This window comes from Crassostrea angulata, chromosome 9 (genome assembly GCF_025612915.1).
Source record: "Crassostrea angulata isolate pt1a10 chromosome 9, ASM2561291v2, whole genome shotgun sequence".
NCBI lineage: Eukaryota > Metazoa > Mollusca > Bivalvia > Ostreida > Ostreidae > Magallana > Magallana angulata.
Genome location: NC_069119.1, coordinates 15024717 through 15046467, shown reverse-complemented (window position 1 = coordinate 15046467; position 21751 = coordinate 15024717). Strand labels below are relative to the sequence as shown.

General features: G+C 31.2%; 1 protein-coding gene across 1 annotated transcript; it reads left to right on the top strand.

The window, feature by feature from the left end:
- Positions 1-5845: 5845 nt before the first annotated feature.
- LOC128163751 (uncharacterized) lies at positions 5846-21529 on the top strand. The gene is made up of 14 exons (XM_052827404.1): positions 5846-5974; positions 6731-7126; positions 15406-15539; positions 17052-17298; positions 17548-17687; positions 18429-18693; positions 19022-19171; positions 19434-19455; positions 19613-19653; positions 20291-20318; positions 20628-20707; positions 20825-20864; positions 20998-21084; positions 21214-21529. The coding sequence occupies exons 1-14, from the start codon at positions 5917-5919 to the stop codon at positions 21281-21283; spliced, it is 1758 nt and encodes a 585-aa protein (XP_052683364.1). The 5' UTR covers positions 5846-5916; the 3' UTR covers positions 21284-21529.
- The last annotated feature ends 222 nt before the right edge of the window (positions 21530-21751 follow it).

The following is a 21751-nucleotide window of genomic DNA, read 5'->3' as shown; positions in this document are numbered from 1 at the left end:
ACAAAATTTGATATAAAATCGGATCGTGCAGCTTTAAAAAAGGTGTTTTACTGTTTTCCCGTTTTTGAATGCGTAATTTGCATACTGAACAATAAGTGAAACTCATATTTATTGCTTTTTTATGTTATGACAACCGTTTTAGTCAGTTTTGGGCAAAAACAAAACAGTTCAATATATGTTCACAATTTGACCCTCAAATGTACAAGATGGTCGAACATCCCTCTATATAATAATGATATTATAAACAGAAGACAGCAACATTTGACGGAAATTCATACTAACAAAACACATTATTTAAACAATAACAAGACTCGGGTTTTGTTTACAAAACAACGAAATGAAAACTCATTATCGTGCTTCTAACTCAATATATGACTTTTAAATTTTGGCAAGACATTAAAAATACCCAAAATAACCATTTTGAACATAAAGAAAAAGGAAAAAGGAAATTAAGAATGTTCAGTCGAAGTCAATTTAAAGAAAAGGGGCAATAAATGTCTGATTTCTGAAGCATCAACTCGTGTCAGTCCTTTCAGTACTTTGATCAATTATTGAATTCGATAAATAACGTATTATCTTTTTTTATTTGGACGAAAAAGCAGTGAAAATGTGTTGGGGCACGGTGTTTAAACAGACGCGTTTAGTTCTTTAAAATAAACATTGAAGAGGATACACATTGCTCTAAAACACTAACCCGTGTTATCATTTTTTTTTTATAAAGAGCAGGGTTTTTTTTAGTCTTTATTAGTTCTGTCTCAGTTGATTCATTTGTTTGTAGAGCATAATTAACAAATGCATGCAATTTTAATAAATTATTAGAATAATAACTTTAGTCATGATAAAAAGAGCCTTTATTGTTTGCGGTAGAAATGAAAATGGCATCGAAGTTTGTTGTAACAAACTTTAAATTCGCAGCAACCATTAAACAGAAAGTTACATTGTCCGTTCGACGTATTTTTTTTTATGGAATGCATCTTTTTTTCGCGTTAAATCACGAAGTAGAAAAAATGTTCGCAAATGTGTTAAGATAACGTTTAATAAAATAAAAAATAAGTAGAACATTTATAGCAAACATAAAAAAAAAACAAAAAAAACTTCACATTTTTTCCCCAACTACAATGTTAAAAATGCTTCATAAGGTATCTTAAGGTCAGGATCTAGTAAATGATTCCAGACTGTCGTTTTGGTGCTAGAACCATTATGACGTCATAATTGGTTTGATGAATTTTTTCCCGTATTTAAAGACTTTAAAGGAATTATGTAGAAAATAATACATATTCTGACATTTTATATTAATCGCAGGAAAAGTAATCCCGGTATATATATTCAATTTGACATCATTTTAAAGAGGAGATCAAGAGCTTGTTTAATGCCGGTTTTGGAGAGACTGTAGGAATTCTACATATATCTCATTAGTCAAAAATGGACAAAACTCCGAGATTTGTTACCTTTTTCTTCATATTTCATAGAAAATGGCTGTTAAAACATGATTTTTGATAGTGTCTACCAAAACTTTAAGCCCCGGTACACCCTATGAAACAAAGATATTGTTATGAAGAATCATTAAAAGAATTTATATCTTGAATTATATAAACCTGTAAGCACCTTTCATTTACTAGACCTTGACCTCAACGTCCAATCAAAATATGAATGTCAGATGGTGAATGTCAATTTTTTGATCGAAACACAGGACCAACATGTTTTTGTCAAGTAAACAAGTTCTGTGCATAAATAAACATAAATGTTTTGTACATATAACGAAACAACAAATGCAAACAATCTTGAATCAACACTTTTTCAATAATAGTTTTTCAAAGTAAATAAATTATATTACATACTATTAGAGTTTATAATACACGAGTAGTCAAATTATCGGTAATATTACACAGGCAAAAAAGGGTATATATATATTTAAACAAATACAAAGTAAACAATAGAAAACGAAATTGATATGACAGGTGAAAAAAAATTTAACCTCAGATAAAAAATAAACTATAAAAGAAATATTATATAAAATAGTTTATCGTTTACTGATTTTACTGATCATATCTTTTCCGAAACTGATAATGTAAATATGTATCAACACAAAAGGCTATGTTATTATAAAAAATTAGTTCATCAGTTTTTCTTTTACATTTTAAAGTGAATTGACTCTGTTAAAAAGTAAGTGTATATAACCTATGGCAGGAAAATTAAGAATAAAAATTAAAACTAATAACTTTCTGTTCTGGGTGGGAGTAGAAGTATTTTAAAGGATGCGACGTTGTTTTAAGATGGGTGTAGTTAACAATGATGCGGAAAATGTGGAGTTCCTGCTGTAACACCGTAGAGCAGAATAGTTCACCCTTCCACTGTTTATATCATTTAAATTATAAAGGAATGGCTGAATCCTGAACGGTTTTTTCTTATTATTCCTACCCTTTAGTTTTATCGATTATGGCCATTATGTCTCATCATACATGTATGGCGTCATTACAGATTTCCAGATATAGTTCAGGTATAGGTTGATGGTGTTTTTTTCAAATATTTTCATCTTTATTCTTTAAGACACGCACGAATGCGTGATGCGTGATGCACGAAATAGCGATAGATGGTTTCTTTATAGGCTCTGCATTGGAGTTTTGCAGTTCGATTGATCCACCATTACTCTCGTTTGTTCTTAGAGAGGGCTCTTCAACAAACCGTCTATTATGGTGGAACATATCTTTGTAGAAAAAAATAATCATTTTTAGCATCCATTGACCCATGAAGAAAATATGAAGAAAATAATGAAAATTTGCAAAACCTAATAACACTTAACCAGGACATCTCTCAAATCTATTCCAAGAGTTGATTGGCTAATGAATAAAATGTCACCGTTATGGGAACCATGTTTTGGCATAAAACGTAATTTTTGGACCCCCATGATGGAAATTAAAATTCTGAAACTTGCATGGTTGCACATCTACAGGACACCCCCAATCAAGTTCGAAGATATTATATGGATATTGTGCAAAATGTAGGATGAGTTCTGGGTCAAAAATTCGTTTCTTTTCTTAGTAAAAAGGTCATTTTTATAGTTTCTAATTGGCCACTGATCAAATTAAAATTCCTAATACCTACATAATTTACATGTACCTTTTAATCAACATAACACACTAAGACATATCCTTAGATTTGATAAGCTCAATTTGTTAAATATTAGAGCAGTATGAGAAAGAAACCGTGACAGACTGATAGACGAACGGACGAAACAAGAAAACAACAATATACGCACGGTCAGGGATGGGGTAATGGTAATTTGTAATGTAATTGAGTGTAATTAATTACAAATTTTGATGTAATTGTAAGTAATGTGTAATTGACCAAATTTGCAATTACATGTAATGGTAAAATTAATTACTTTTTAAAAAAGGCATGTAATTTCAATTACTTTTCAATTACTTTCAATTACACACTGATGTACATATAAATATCAAACTGTTCACTACCCATTGTTCCCCACACTATCGATGGTACAAGGTCAAGTTAGGAAGAGAAATAAAAATCATTGAACTATTATCATATTCATTATACTTAATATTTTTCAAAATGAATTTTTTCCATAATTCAATATTTAATTATTTACTTAAGTTTTCACAAATTTTAGTAAGCACAGGAATTTAATGATTTGCTTACTTTTTTTCTTAAAAAGAAAACTTATTTTCATTCTTATTGGAATGATAAGTGTGTCAATTGTCATTGAATTAGTCAAACAAAAATAACTGTTTAATTTACAATTTTATAAACTATCAAGTCATGCTTTGTGATTGATAGCCTAAAATACATAGAGCTAAAATGTATGGCTTCAAATGGGTTTTAAGTTTTAGATGCCAAACATGTCCACAGGGTGTGTTCCCTTATTGCAAACATTTGATAATTAGGTATAAAACAACAGGTGTGAATTGTGTTTTGATAACAATTATAGTCTGTCCTCTACCTGATATTAACCTGTAATTTGACATTGTATTTATAAAGTAAAAATAGTGGATATACGAGGGTCAATCAAAAAATACGAAGACAATGTGGCTGTCTATCATATATTTTTCATGAAAGCCATACTTAACAGATAAATCTGTGCACCAATACTTATGTTATTGATAAGCGAAGTTTTAGTCCATTTGATGAAACGGTATTTTTGTTACCCCTTTTTAAAAACAACATGTTTTGTCACCACGGCGCACGGTAAAGTTCAAAACATGACGTCAAGATTAAACACGCACAGTTTATAGATATACCCCATCTTTATATCACGCTTAGTCTCTTGTGCCCCTCTCCTTACAATTTACAATTGCACTAAACCACTTAACATCTTATTTGCACACATTTGTTCGAGAATCATAAGTTAGTTCTTCAAAGTTTTCATTTTCTAACCGTGTATCTCTTAATTTACAGTAAGGATAACCCTGAACGTCGGTTGACATTACTCATTTTTTGACCAAATATTTACAGATATTCTACTCTCTTTCGGACTGTTTTATACTCAAAATACAATTACCACCACCCCCAAAAAATTTATTACAGTTAAACACAAACTTGCAAATAATTGTTGACTTATTTTATGCACCATTGAGCATTTTCACAGCTTGTGTCGGCTTTTTCCGGGGTTATATCCATTTTATTTGTACCTCTCGTTGCGCCGTGACGTCCGACGACGTCGATGTTTTTAGTCAATTCTAAAGAGGACTATCTGTCTTTAGTTACTAATATCTGTTCGACAAAATAATATATCCCGTCATTATTTGGAACATAGAATACCGAGACAAAACTTAACCTTAGGTTTCAATATTATTTGGTTTTAAGCCCAATTTATAGAGATATTACTTTCAACATTGTATGGTTTATTGTTGACATAACACAAATTTTGACCGTGCGCCGTGACCTCATTTTTGCAGGATTAGATTCTAAACAATTATTAGAAATAAAGGAATCTATTAACTTTTTTTCTCGCAAATTGTTTGAAACTATTGCTAAATTATGTCTACCAAATTTAGTAATGATATGACGTTAAGTAACATAACTATGACAAAAGTCTTCGTATTTTTTGATTGACCCTCGTAAATGCAGAGGAGACAATTTTCAGATAAAAGTTTTGCATGCAGGAAATACTTTAGTTGACATAATGGATGTAGGGTAGGGGATATTACTTTTAAATGTTTATTGAATATCAAGGTGGTACAGGTATGGAACACCTCCATATAGTGTCTACCTGCGTTTTAAAATAAACACTAAAACTACATTTATATTTTTTTCTTTCCAAAATTCGTTACCCATCAGTCTGAGAGTAAGCAAAGTTAGCAAATTCTAAAAGAGGAAAAGTATTTTGATTATGACAAAATATTATTCACATTATAGACATACCTCCTTCAAAGTTTATATGCTGTAGCTACCAGTACAACATGGTTTTAGTAAATTTTGATGAACATGTGATTTGTAATTTGATTTAATTAATTCCATTTGAAAACTCTTGTACATGTAATGGTAATGGTAATTTAATTGAAGGATTTAAGCAAGTTATTGTAATTTAATTAATTACTTTCTATTGTAATTGACCCAATCCCTGCACACGGTTTCTTTAGAATGTTTGCGTACTAACGAATTATGTTTAAGCAACGACAACGTCAAATGACAATTTAGAACACTTACATTTTACAAAGATATTAGTAGATTTTTCAGTTCTGTAATACTGTTTGAGAAGAAGGAAGTTAAAAATCTGCTTTGAAGAGGGACTTATTAAAACTATGATTCATTAGATACTTTACATAAACGCACATTCATTTGGCAAAACTAAAGAGGATATCAACTAATTTTTAACACTTATGATGTAAAACTCATCTTGTTTATTTTCACAGTGAACATAAACAGAAAGGCCTAGTTTGAAAACTTCCTGATAAAGAAATGGCTTTTTCAATGAACATCTGTATTTGGATTTCTTTGTGCTTTCCATTTTCCTGCGGTATGTTTACCTTGTGTTTGTTTTCTTGGATTATCAAGTAAATTTTTCAGATGTAGTTTATGGTGACATTAATAGATATACGATTTAGTTATTATTAAAGCCGGGCTTTGGTAAAAGTAGAGTCCTGACTGTTGGCAGGAAAATCAAAATTGAAAAATTCTATAAATAGCACAACTTTAAAAGTAAAAATAAAAACAGCGTAAAAGCAAAAAATAGCCGCTATATTACCAAATAATCATACAAAGAGCTACCAAACCTTTAAATGATATTTTAAGACTTTTGTTTTCAAATAAATTTAGCGAGGAAATATTTTAAAGACAATAATTGCATTTTGGAACATGTAAAAGCCATGTACAAGAAATCCATGGACTTCTTTACAAAGCGTTGGTACTCGGCTGCACATCGAAGAAAGTATAAATTCTTAAAGTGTAAAAGCTCTGTTTAGAATTAAATATATATTAAATAGTTTTACTACTCAGACATGTCAATGATAACCACCTTAAAAAAATTAGTCACTCTGACGCTTTGCTAACACCAAATGGAACTGCACTACTGTTGAACACTGCAGATAGACATAGAAAATAGAAATAATTATATTTCCGCACTTTTTTACATTTATATTTCAAGAGGGGCGGGGCGTGCCAGTCATAATCCTACGCTGTATGCACAACTGCACGCAAAAAATCCCGGCTTTCAGTGCATAAATATTTTGACTTGTTCTTATTGTTATGATTTCAATGCATCTTTTTTCCCCAGGTTATATTCGATTTTATAAGGTTCCTTCAGTCTACCCTGTTGGAGAAAGCAACGTGTCTTTTGTATGTTCAAACTGGTTTTATGCTATACGGGAGCTAAACAATATGAGCCTGTATATTCAAATCCGGAGAAATGCAAATGATAACTGGACCTCTGTTGTCGAATCAAATCGTTCAGGTGTTTTCTGGAAAAGCGAAAATACGTTTTTTAGCTTTACCATTTTATCAGTTTTGGAGAGAAATACTCGATATGATCAGCAAGTGACACTTAAAGGATCAGTACAGTCAAAACAATGCACGATTGATCCAATGATATCTCCAGACCTTCGCTGTGTCCTTAGTGATGAGAGTCAAATAATCGACAACAGTTCTAAGACAACAATATTATCGATTAAAGGTATTTGCTAGTTGTATTTTGTAGTTTGCAAAATATTAATAACAGATGTATGTACATTTTTATCAAATATCAAATAATGACTGGTGGCACGAGAATACTTAATTTTCGAAGTCATAATGAAACGCGTTGACGGTCAACGCGGAGCGGGGACATAGAAATGCCAGGCGTCCGTCCGTCCGTGTGTCCGTGGGTCCGTGTGTCCGTGGGTCCGTGGGTCCGTGAGTCCGTGTGTCCGTGCGTCCGTCCGTCACACTTTTTTGTAAGCGCTCTCATGCCTACAAATTTTGACGGATTTTCATTAAATTTATACCAAATGTTTATACCACTATTACCTTGGTCAAGTTTGAAAATCAGCATTGGTCTATACTTTTTGTTGGAGTTATGGGACTTTGACTGCAATAATGACTCCGTTTTATCCAAAAGTTGACCTTGTAAGCGCTCTCATGCCTACAAATTTTGACAGATTTTCATTAAATTTATACCAAATGTTTATACAACTATTACCTTGGTCAAGTTTGAAAATCAGCGTTAGTCGATACTTTTTTTTTGGCGTTATGGGACTTTGACTGCAATAATGACTCCGTTTTATCTAAAAGTTGACCTTGTAAGCGCTCTCATGCCTACAAATTTTGATAGATTTTCATTAAATTTATACCAAATGTTAATACCACTATTACCTCGGTCAAGTTCGAAAATCAGCGTTAGTCAATACTTTCTGTTGGCGTTATGGGACTTTGACCACAATGATGACTCCGTTTTATCCAAAAATTGACCTTGTAAGCGCTCTCATGCCTACAAATTTTGACAGATTTTCATCAAATTTATACCAAATGTTTATACCACTAAAACTTTGGTCAAGTTCGAAAATCAGCATTGGTCGATACTTTTTGTTGGAGTAATGGGACTTTGACCACAATCATGACTCCGTTTTTTTTTCCAAAAATTGACCTTGTAATCGCGCTCATGCCTACAAATTTTGACAGATTTTCATTAAATTTATACCAAATGTTTATACCACTAATACCTTGGTCAAGTTTCTAAATCAGCCTTGGTCGATAGACTTGATACTAGTATACTGCTTGACCGGCGGGGGACCCTGGAATTCTATTCTTGTATTAACATTAAAATGTAACGTTGTTTTCTACAGTTCCTTTTATTGCTGGATTACATATCTTTTTTTTTAAAGAAACCATTAAGACAACATTTCATAACATTATAATATCTCAAACTTCGAAGGCAGCGATACGTTAATGTATTTAGGGGATTTTATTTTAGTCTATGGCTATATTCAAGATACGCTATATAGAAAAATATTCGCCCCCTTTTTATTTTCGCCCCTTTCGCTATTGTTATCAGCGTGCAAATATAACATTTGGCGAATTCAAAACTCTTTTTAGATAAATGTGTAAAGTACTATAAATGGTTTGAGCCTAAAATGCCCCCCCCCCCCACCAATTAAATGAGCATCGTCATTTTACTCTTAATTTGCTTTCGTTGTACCGATATGCTTTTGAAATTTTATCATAACTTTCCTTTTGATTTATTTACCCACAATTTAAAAATATGACATCATAAAGAATACCTCTACCCGTCATTTTCGCGTTTTTAGCATAAAACAGATTGTTTCTTTAAAAAACATTGAGCGATTGCTTGAACAACTAAAATATTTTCACCAAAGATTTTGATTGAATTATAAAAAAATAGTGTCTCTTCTGACGTCATATATCACCAGTTAATGCAAAAAATCAAATAAATAAGCCAAAAAAATATTTTATATCAACTATTCTGAAAATTAACAAAACATTTTAATGTACCTGAAACAGTTTAGAAATTGCGAAATATGGAGCCCAAATTTGACCAATATCGTATATATCCTTTTAAAAAGTATCCATCAAGTATTTCTCGCAGTTTGGGATTAGTTTTAGACTGCTGGGACAAAAAGGCCTACGTCCAGGCGTACGCTTATTCCGGACTAAGTCTGGGACTAAACCTCAAAACCAGACTAGATTGTGTTTCACAAAAAGGTAAAAACTTAGTCGAAACTAAATTTGGGTATAAATCTACGCCTGTTAACAGATAGGCGTAGGTACTTAGTCTTTACCCAAAACCGGCGAGTATTTTGCTTCTTAAGGCAAATAGGCAGAATTTGGGGTTTGTTTTACGTGTCATTAAAGAAAACATTAACATTTATTAAAATATTAATTTTGTACATACATAACTTGAAATACTATACTTATTATAAGGAAATTGTTTCTATTTTCTAAATGATTGAAGTTTAAACAATTTGATAAATAATGGGCTTAACTCATTGAACCTACGTTATATACATTACTACTCGTCAATAAAACTTACATAAGGTTTGAAGATGAGTATACCCCGATTTTTGATATCAACACAATAACTAAAAAGATGCTGTAATTCTACAATACATATATTGTGGAATACATGAACAACAACTCCGAGTTTATCCATCATAAACATGCATATTAATACTGGTCCCGCCGTCACCAAACTTTATACGTCGCTCAAATCGGTCCACAACTCAATTCCGTATAATGTGATGTCCAAGCTCATACATGAGACTAAGTATTGACTTGAGGAAAGTTGATAACGGCGGGGCCAGATAGATTATTGATTTTAGTTTAAAAACTTCACAAGTTAACACTGTTCAACTTAGCATATATTTATCTTCACATCATTTGAAGGAGTACCTTCACAAAAAATCAGATACTCTAAATACCTTATCCGAAGGGGATATAGAACTATACATTTATAAACCTTTCATTCATAGATAAGGGAGGGGTTTTTAAGCTTATTGTTATTATATACTTATTTTAATCAAGATATATATTACTTTCAATACCCAACACACCCCCATAAAAAAACCAACCAATTTATTGAACCGAAAACAGAAAAGGGAGTTGTCGAGCCCCCAGCCTCAAATGTTAATAATTCCTGTGTTGTGAATCGTTAGCAATATTTTTCAAGGCTTTTATTATTTGAATTACATAACATCAAGAATCTTTCCATGTCATTCTTTAATTTGTTACAGTATTCGGACATAGGATGGAACTTTTCTTTCTTCTGTAGACATGGACAAGGTTCATGTACATGCTATTCATACAGTGGAAATTTTCGATTTAAGTAGGTTGCTGTTTAAAACATAGTCATACTGTTTTCTATAAATAAATCAGTGATATGATAAAAAGTATCAAGCCTTATCTCAGCATCTGAAAGTATCTAAATATTTATAAAGTTTGATGATCATACAGCACATCTATGCTGACATTACTACTGCATGTATCCTGCACATGCATTCTTTATAAAGTGTAGGTTTTCATGTAATGATTACTTCAATTTTGTTCAATTGTGCTTCAATATCGTCTGTCATGCATTCAATTGGCATATATTTGTTTTTGCAACCTCCTACTATCTGCTTCTTTCACACCATCTGTATTTTCTTTAAAATTACATTGTTAAGAGACGTAAAGACATCAGGGGCCCGTTTCTCAAAAAGGCCTACGTCCAGGCGTAAGCTTAGTCCGGACTAAATCAGGGACTAAACCTCAAAACCAGACTAAGTCGCGTTTCACAAAAAGCGGAAACTTAGTCGGGACTAAATTTGGGTTTAAATATATGCCTCCTAATGGTTAGGCGTAAGTCCTTAGTCTGTGGACAGAAATGACGATTGTTGTGTTTCTAAGGCAAAATAAACAGATAATTTTAATTTTTTGGTTTGTTTTACGTGTTATTAAGGAAAATATTCACCTTTATTGAAATATTTGTACATGTACGTATAACTTTAAAAAATACGCATTGTTCGATAACTGTTCCTATATCTGAATAAATTAAGATTTAATCAATTTTGTAATAATGGGCTCACCTTATTTAACGAATGTAATACATGTATACATTACTACTCATTAATGAAAACCTTAAGTATGAAGAATTAAAGATGGGTAAACCCCGATAAATTAAATAAACATAAAAACATCGATATCTTTACAAAACTGCATGAAAACTATATTTATTTTGAATGTCTATGAACTCGCATTTAGATACAATCAATTTTGTTTGTTAAAATATTACTTAAAAATGTGTTTTAGAAGCGTGCAGAGTGTGAATCAATTTTAGATCTAATGACATGCGTTTGTCAAGGTTCTTAAAGATTCTAAAATTTCACATGCACACCTCCTTGAATTTTTGGAAATCAAATTCATTAATCTTATTAATTCTAGGATAAAGTGATCAATTGCGTTCATATTGAACATCGATTGTAAATCTTTTACAATAGGCTTGGTTTACATGTACTATCAATGATCTTCGTGCATATGCATATGTTTTTGTACTCATTTAACTGAATTGATGTTTAATTACTTGAATTCATGATACAGTTGTAGTTTTAATTCATCATAATTAAGATGTATGTATTTCAAGGGATGGGATTTTTTATTTCGAAGTTGTCGACTTGCAATACAAAAGCAGTTTTAGCAGTTTAACAACAGTGTGCATTATTTACAAATTCAACTAGATTGCATTTGCCATACTTATTGAATAAACAAATGTATACACCCCATCCCAATAACCCTAAGCAGACAGGGAAAAAAGTAAAACTCAAATGTACTTGTTAAAACCGCAAAGATGCAAAATGTTTTATCCGGGGGGATATGGAATTTTTTACATGCCTTTTCCATTAAACTTTTTATTTATAAAACTTTCTTCATATAAGTAGGGTGTTCTTAGATGACTGCTTTTATATCTATATTTTAATCAAGATACTGTACAGGGTTATTTTCGTTCCGTGTAATTTCCGCCCTTCTACACTTGCAAATGTTTCGCTCTGTCGTGAATTCGCCCAGTCACAATTGTTACTTAATTTACTTAATATTAGACATAGAATATTAACAAATCTTAAATTCGTCCGCTGACAACGAGGGTGAGATGACTGAAAATTAAACGGAGGCGAATAGTTCCCTGTATACAGTATATATAACTTTCAACCCCCCCCCCCTCCCTGAAAAAAAAACAATCAATCGATTAAACCAAAAACAGGAAAGGGATTTGGGGTAGACCCCGGCCTTAAATGTTGATAATTCATGTCTTGTTAATTGTTGACAATATCTTTCAAAACTATTACCATTTGAATCGCAGAAAATCAAGAATCGTTTCCATGTCATTGTCTACCTTCTTTCAACATTGGAACAGAGGATGGAACTTTTCTTTCTTCTGTAGACATGGACAAGGTTCATATAATGTTATTTATACAGTAGATATTTTCGATTTCAGTTGGTTGCTGTTATATTATTTTCTATAAATAATATAGTGAATCAAGCCTAATCCCAGCATCCTAAAGTGTTTAAATACATGTATCTATATGAAGCATACTTATCATTCTGCAGACGTATGCGGGCATTCTTTAAGTACATGTATTTGAAGTTTAAACGAAAATTGGAGTTAATTTCTATGCATTGTTACGTTTAATCAATATGTACGATTGTGCCTCAATATCATCTACAATGCATTTAATTGTCATATATTTAGTTTCTGAAACGTCTTAAACATGCCTCTTTCATATCAACTGTTTTTCTCTAATATTTCATTATGTTTAAAAGAAGTGTACAGGCATTTGTTCTACTTTCATTAATATAAACTATCATGAACAACTTGAACTATTCACATTCAGTGGTAAAGTACAACATGCATACTTTCGGGTACATGTACTATAAATTGGAAAATTGATCCACCACATATAATCATAGCCTCTAAGCAAAACAAAATACGATATGCGCATGCTTAGTACTCAGCGGAGATGTCTTAGTTCTTCGACATTTAAACCCTTACTTTCGCCTCTTTCAGAAACGCAATTTAGACCCGACTAAATATTGGCGTAACTTCGTTAGTCGGACTGACTTAGGCCCAGATTTACGCCTTTTTGAGAAACGGGCCCCTGATCTACTGTCAATAGTAAACTGTTACAAACAACTTAAACTATGCGCATTATGTGTTATTTGTATAATATGTGTACTTTCGAGTACATGTTCTATGAAATAGAAAATTGATCCACCACATAATCATAAAAATACGATGCGCTCGTTGAATACTCAGCGGAGATGTCTAAGTTCTTCGACGCTTAAACCCTAACTTACGCTTCTTTGAGAAACTCAACTTAGACCCGGCTAAATATTGGCGCAACTCTGTTAGTCGGACTAACTTAGGCCTTTGTTGAAAAACGGGCCCCTTAGGGTTTCGAGCAATCGATAGACTTGTTAGAACGGGATTGCTTAGATTTCAGCCCTCTCAGTTTCTATAAAGCTATCACCATCGGTCTGCTTAATAGTTACAGGAGAAAATACGAACAATTTAGACGTTTTTTGCAGTCGTATGTATTTTTACGCCAGAGTTCAATATAGTTTCGTTCAACCATCGGCTGTCTCCGTACATCTCCGACAAGCAGCGAGTCAGTCTATATTTAGAGATCGCATCATCAAGCTATCACGTGACCTGGTATCACTTACTTGTCGGAGATTAACGGAGACAGTCGAGCATCTGATTGAACGAGACTAGAGTTTATTATTGGTTGGACCCATACAATTTTTAAAGTATTTCGAATACCAGTACATAATTTAGTGAAATCAATTCTATTTTTATTTAAATACTATACAACATGATTCATAAGAGGTTTTCTCGAAATTTTTGTCGGAAGAGTCCGAGAATTCACATTATAAAAATGTCCGTAATTCCAATAGAGATTATGAACTACTTGCCAAACAAAATAACATATAGTTGATTTTAAGATATAAAATCGATAAAATTAACTCCCATCAGTACTTCAGTACTTTGATTTTTCTCGTTATTTCGTTTCTGCAAAGTTGTCGTTGGATTTCATTTTGGTCACATTGCTGAAATGATAAAAATCATTCAATTAAAAAAAATCATTTTTGTTAAACGGATCGTTGATTTTTCGATCACCTTTTTTGGAAGATTCGATCACGTACCAACCCGTATTTTTATCCCGATATACATCCAAAATGATACCGTATTTCTTATTTTTACATTTGTTGCAAATTATGACATTAACAAAGATCCAAACTTTCTCTTTTGTTATGAACTAGAAAGCCGATTCGATTAAGATGATGTAACAAAAAATAGTACAACTTACAATGTTGCATGCATTTGATTATCATGATAAATAATTATGAAACAACTTTTGACAAGACAACACTTCTTTATTGCTATAAACAGAAAAAGAAAAGAAAAGAAAATCACTTTTACAATTGAAAAAAAAACCCGATTGAAGCTTGGCGGAATAGCACCACTTCTGTTGAAGTCGCATAGTGGTTAGAAATTTGAAAACAAAGATATTGAAAGTTGAGTTACAGTCTACTTACTAGGCAATTTCAGGAGAATCTCAGAATCAAATTCAAGAGCATAATGTTTCCCTCTGACATTAGAGAGGAAAGCAATTTTAACTTGGAAGTTCTTTTTTTCGAAACAAAATGGACAGAAAAGCACAAGGAGTTAAATTTGACCGTAATCCGTGAAAGGACGAAACACGAAAGGTCTGTAATATTGCTTTTGCAATTTTTTGATCGGGCTTGTAATAAAGTAAGAAATGAATTTTAACTGAATTAACTCCTTTGACATTTGCAATTGTAATTTTCAAGAACGCCTCGTTATGATGTCGATCCATAAACATTATTCTGTTAACAGGTCTAACGTATTATCTAACATGAATTATTTATCCACCACAATTAATGTTCTATTTTTTAAGAAAATTAATGAATAAGAGTTCGTATAAAAAAATACAGATAGGTTTATTTTTTTATACCTAAATTATGTTATCAATACGATATCTAAGTCGGTTAGTTTGAGAACATAGAAAAAGTAGTGACCTAGATTATTCATGCGCTACTTTGAACGCTTGACCCATTATGATGTTATACAGGAATAACAGTGTATTGCGCAAACATTGTTATATAAGGGAAAACATTTGCATGTGTAAATATACAAATATAAATCACAAATTCTTCAGTTTTGATGCCAGTATTTTCCATTAATCATCACACTGCCCAAATAAAGAGATAGAAAAACATAAGAAAAAATAATGCTTGTGATGTGGCTTTTAAACACATTTTTCTTTTTAATCCATTTCAAATGATGATATGATGGAGATTATATTTCAAGGCAGTTCTACAATACGTTCTTGTTACATATTGTTAATGCTTTATGAATGTAATTACTAGATGAATCTTTGCTCATATTTTTTAAACAAACTATAGGGCGAACCCCTGAAAATATGACGGACATCTCTATCGTACCCCAGGATAAAGATAAAATATACTTTGAAGAGGATGATGTTTTGCAGTTACAGTGTATTGCGGAAGTAGAAAACATAAATGGCATGAACAGTAAGGTACATTATATTTTATTATTAAAATATTATTATATAATTGCATATTCAGATATATATGAATGTACATGCATATCTGAACTCGAAAATATGGCGTCATAGTCGGAACATTTTGAGTATAGATGACGTCACAATACATTTGAACGTCGAAAATACGCGGTTTGTAGATAGCGATAAAATGCTCGTAAGTTTTTGCGACGTTAAATTGAAAAAACCCCAAAAACTTTCTTATATAATTCAAATTTATAATAAAATCAACAATATGTTGTCAAGACAGCCGTCATGCGTCCAATCAGTCGAACAGCCCCATAAATAACAGCAATAAGTATTAACAATCTTATCTATATATAAAATCAATAAATTTACATATATACATATTCACACACACACAAACATATATTATCACACATAAAAGGATACGTTTATGATAACACAGGGGCTCCTATGGCGGTACGTTTGTTCGTAGTGTCCCTCCAGTGTTCCTCCAATGTGTCCCCCTTCGGTACTAAGGTCTAAGATGAGGTTATCCGTACACCAACAGTAGGTGAATACACGTAGGAGGTTACACGAGTGGAAGATGTTAAATACCGGACAACTGGTGACTATGGCTGGATCATCACTGGGACATTGCTGGAACCTTGCTAGAACCTCTTAGTTATATATAAACAACGTTTTAAATTAAACGTTTCACTTTCACAATATACTTATTTACCTAATTACCGTAACTGAACACCATACAATCACAACGAACAATTCTCGCTTTACAAAACCGTGAAGTGTATCAGACCCCTTAACGTATCAAACAATGTCACAGTTAAGCGTATAAGACCTCTTAACATGTGATATAGTTAAGTGTATAAGACCCCGTAACGTTACAAAACAGTCAACGTATGACCAATAACGCCGTATAAGACTACAAAATATAAACTCACAAATAAACTAACAAACCACGCTTGTCACACAAACGCACCATAACTCTACGGTAAAAACAAGGTATGTAAAACGTTAACCCGAAAATACTATCGAACACCTATAAGAACAGTTACCTAAAGTCTTAAATATTACAAACAAGACTAAAATATAAGGAAATTGGTTACCGTAAAAATACTCTTAGCTATACATTGTGCTACTACTGCAGTGCGTGCTACTGGATCCCGGCTCACTGACCATAAACATGTGTATTTATAGTAAAGTAAACAAATAGAATATTCCGGGTATAGTCCATTATTGACCAATACCTGAAGTTACAATATATGAGGCACCAAAAGGATATGAACATAGAATCAGAGGTACCCGACAGGAAAATTAAAGCCATGGATAAATCAATTAATTGTGACATATGTCAAAATCTGTATCACATCCCAAAAACCTGCAATGGTAAAAAGTTTATTTTTTAAATATAAAATAAACAGTAAATAGTGTTTGTACACGTAGGCACTCGTTTGTTTTAAAAATTAAAATTAGGCTTTTTGGCAGAAAAAATGAGCTTTTTAATTATTTCTGTATATTCACTAGGATATTCGATGGTGCAAAAACGAAACCGGAAAATTCCAAAAGTTGTCACTCCAACATCCTCCTATCACGAGCATTGTGTCGAGGAGCAAGGATGGGTGCAGTGTTGTTCAGAAATCAGTCATTTTCTATCATATTTTACAAAATGACACCGATGTGGATCTAATGTGTGAGTCTGGGCACGGTTATACGTGTGGAAAAAGTGGGATCAACCTGACGCTAAGCATACCGATGGCTAATACCAATAAAGGTCAATGATTCATATTTATGTGCAATTATTATGATTCGATTTTAAGTTTTGGATATGATACAAAGCTTAACATGTGATAGGAATTGAATTTTATGTTTTTTTTATACGACAGGTTTAATTTAAGTGTAGGATAAAATTTATAAGTATTATTCTATTTTGAAAAAGATAAAGGTCTACAATATGAATTACTGCTCCCAAAACTTGTATGAAATTCCATGGAAAAAAATAACATGTTCTTTGTTTTATCAGATATATGGAGAGTTTCGCCAATTGCCATTCATGATAGAAAATCTGTACTTAACAAAAATCATATTAAATTAAGCGGAGCTGGAAAAACCATTTATCTTCTCTGTACAGCCTCAACCCTTTTCCAGCAAGCATCATTTCAGGTGAATATATGATGTTTGTATTCTATGTCTTAATGATTGTACATGTACTTTACTTTATTAGTGTACTTTAAAGATTTTAAGATGCCAATTACGGATTTTATCTCTCATTTTAGGTCCAAAACCCCTAATTTAGTTTAATCATTAATATCATACAAACGTATTTGAACAATGTTTTCTCAAAATCTCCAAATTTTTATCTTCTTTTAGGGGTTAACATCTAAGATTTTTCTTATTTACATTCGCGGTGGTTTAAATGCTAGAAAAAAAAAATAAACAAAAAGCTGTTAAAATCATGCATAATATTTTTTGCAGATGGGTTGATTGAGTTTTGCCCGATGCATTAATAAACAGCTATATAACATTAATGCTTATAAACAAAAGTAATAACATCAAATTAATAAGAAATAAGAACAACAAATTAACAAAAAATGTAAGACATTCTAAAAGTGATATTTGTGAGAAATAGATACTTTTAAACCTTTGATGAAAAATGTGTCCAAATGTTAACTGCTTAATCAGTTTGATATAAATTCTTAATTTTGGAAGGAAAGACAGTAAATATTTTTCCATATTTCTTCTTAATTTCTTATTAAAACTAGTTATACAATTGATGATTCTAGTTAAATGTTAAAAGATCATGATAAAATAATAATCCTTCTAATATACTCCTGTTAACCACTTAAAGAAGTTCACTTTCACTAAACGTTTATTATCAAATTTAAAACTATTATTTTCTCCTAGAATAAAGTGAATTGGTGTTTTAAAAGACAAGTGAATGAGACATGGACAAAGATTAGTCTACAAGAAAAGAAATTGGAAGCAGTATCGAATTCCAGCGAAGGAACAACAATTTTTAGTAGAATAAAGTACCACATCACAAAATTAGACAGGGAAATTGTCTTTTTGTGTGAAATATCTCGCTACTCTTTTTGTGGATCGGGTCTGGCATCCGCAACAACAAGCATTTCAATAGGTGGAAAGACGTTGACGAACGAAATTGATGAAGGTAAATTTTAACCTTGAAAGTTTTATGTGTTTGTGCCGAAAAAGACCTATCACTGCCACAAACTAATTTCATTTTTGCAATGCCATATTTTATTTCATGAAAAATCTTCAGTATCACATCATACAAAGACTAATGTAAATGATATATAGATAAAAGTGTTCTTGGGTCTATGTTTAGTTGACTTGCATTAAGTGACACATTGGTAACATGAATTAAAAAGTATTTTGAATAAAACAAACATATATTGTATACTACCCGAGTTTGGATGATAATATACGCACAACAAAACGCATTGATTATAATGATTTTCCTTGATATTGTTCTGCAGGTTTTAAAGATGTTCAACTACAAAAACAGTTGGAACCTGAATGTAGCAAAACTGGAGTAGCTGTCGTGTCTGTTATATTGGTTTCAAATGTCATTATAACACTTCTTTTTCTGATAGTGCTGTTCAGAAGAAAAGAGATCAAGTTTCGGGGTAAGGGACTGAAGCATGCTGAATTTTGCCAATGTTTTAAATTAGGTATATATAGATATAGATATAGATATAGATATATATATATATATATATATATATATATACCTAATTTAAAAATTGGCAAAATTCAGTATGCATATATATCTAATACTTATGATTTTATCGTTCTTTATTGTGATCTTTAAATTTTTTAAGAATTTTTTGTTTTCAAAAATTAACGTTTATTCATTTAAATTTTTTATTTTTTTTTTTATATTAAAAGGATTTGTGCTAAGAATTAACCGGTACGTATTTTTTTAAAAATATTGAATAAGCTGTTTATAATTGCAAGTCTTATGAAAATTGTTGAATTTGTTCTTTATATATTTAACAAACTGGATACCTGTACTATGATATGAAATTAATCATATTTTTTCTTATATCAAAATAATATTTTCTCAGTGAAGAGAAAGTTTCGATCGACGCAGCGGCAAAAACTAAAGGTAAGTGCCATTTTGTGTTATGCACGTTTACAATGCAAATTATTATTTGATTATTTAGTGATGGTACCAAAACGTTAAAAAAGAGCAAAATCAAAAGCTTTGCATGTTTACATACAATTTCATAAATCATTATTCGGCAGCAGAAAACAATGATAGCAGAATTAAATTAACGAGTATTTGTTTTGCCTCATGCGTTCAGAACATTACTAACATTAGTATATTCAAAGTAATCATTCCTATTTCTCAGTTCTCTCTCTCTCTCTCTCTCTCTCTCTAGAAAATTTTGTATTCATAACATATATTATGAAGTCGGACTTGCAGGTTATATTTTGTAGTATCAAGCCTCTATTAGAACAGATTTTGTCAACAATCAAGAGCGAATTTTAACTGAAATCATTTTAGTAATTTTGAACACCATTAAGTATTAATCAAATATCATAATGCGTTTGATAAATTTAATTTATTTTTAAAAGTATAAGAAACAATTTAATACAAGGTAGATGTAACAAATAATAATATATGAAAAAAAAACTCGACTAGCAAATTCAAAAACTTATGATGTAATGTTCTGGTATTTGAAAGACATATCGATTATATTTTGATAATAAATCCACATCATTTGACTATATTTTGCCAGCACTACCTGCATCACAAGCAATTAAAAAGTAAGTTATATATATATATATATATATATATATATATATATATATATATATATATATATATATATATATATATATATATATATATATATATATGTATATATATATATATATATATATATATTTATCTATGCATTTGGTGGAGAACGAGCCATTATAAGGTATTACATGTACATTTTTATGTGTATAATTATTTAATGCTATCATATTTACTCATCAGTTCTTTTACTTTCGTTTGTAATGATCAAATGTGTATCAATTTATGCTAGGTATATGTAAATTTTTAAAAGACCAATCATTTTTTCAATTAAGTCCAGATAACAGGTATGTCGAAAAATCATTTAGAAGTTGTTCACCTAAAAAGAAAGAAAAACGACCGCCTTCCAAAAAAGGTAAACAGTAAAACAAATATAGCTGTTGCGAGGTGTGGTGTATAAATACCACTGATTTCTAGATATTAATATTTTTGTTTCGATTTCCTTTTTTTATGTACACAATACACATTTTAGCTGGTACCGGAAAAAAAATCAAATCTGTGGACAAATCTAAGTAAGTTTTTTTTTTAAATATTAATTCTTGTACATTGCATTATTATACACACTAGTGTAAAATAAGTGTATTTGCACCTCTAAAACACTCTTTTCCATTTACTTTGTTTATGGCCTATGTTGTTTGCTTGTAGGAAACATTGTGAGACACAGGAGTTAAATATTACAGCTGAGAGACATGATTTGTATGAAAATCAAATATTTCAACAGGAGGAAAACATGTAAGAGAAATAGTCAAAGAGAGAGAGTGAGAAAAAAGAATGAAAGAAAAATATTGAGGGAGGGAAATCATATTACAGGCATTTTTGCATCAAATTTTGCTATGAATAAATCTCATAATACTTTTTTAGGGACACATGTACATACGAAGAAGTTGCAACGGGGCATAACAAATCAGAATATGAGTCTTTGAGATTATGAAGAAGAAAACCAAGTTGAAAATACTTCTTTAATAACTGCAAAGTAAACCTATCCAATCCGGTTTAATATATATGATTTGGAGAGTTAAATTACTTTTTTGCTGATGCCATTGAATTTATGTATAAGGTTATAAAATATTATGGAATAATCTGCAATAGGAATAAAGTAATTATCAGAAGTTGTACAATACAGAAAAGCAATACTTTTTAACAGTTTCCTTAAGTTTTAAAGTGCGTTGTTGATGTTTGTAGTTATTTGCACATTATGCCGTGTACAACAATGTCTGTAACTGCAAAATGTTATAGTACAAGTATTTTTGTCTTTACTTGTACAAATATGTATATGAAAAAAAAATATCTTAGAATAACACAATTAAAAGCCCCTTTTTGCGATATTGGCCTTAATATTTTATATTCTTATTTTTTTCATGATTATTTGATATTTTTTCCCCAAAGCAATTCATTTATA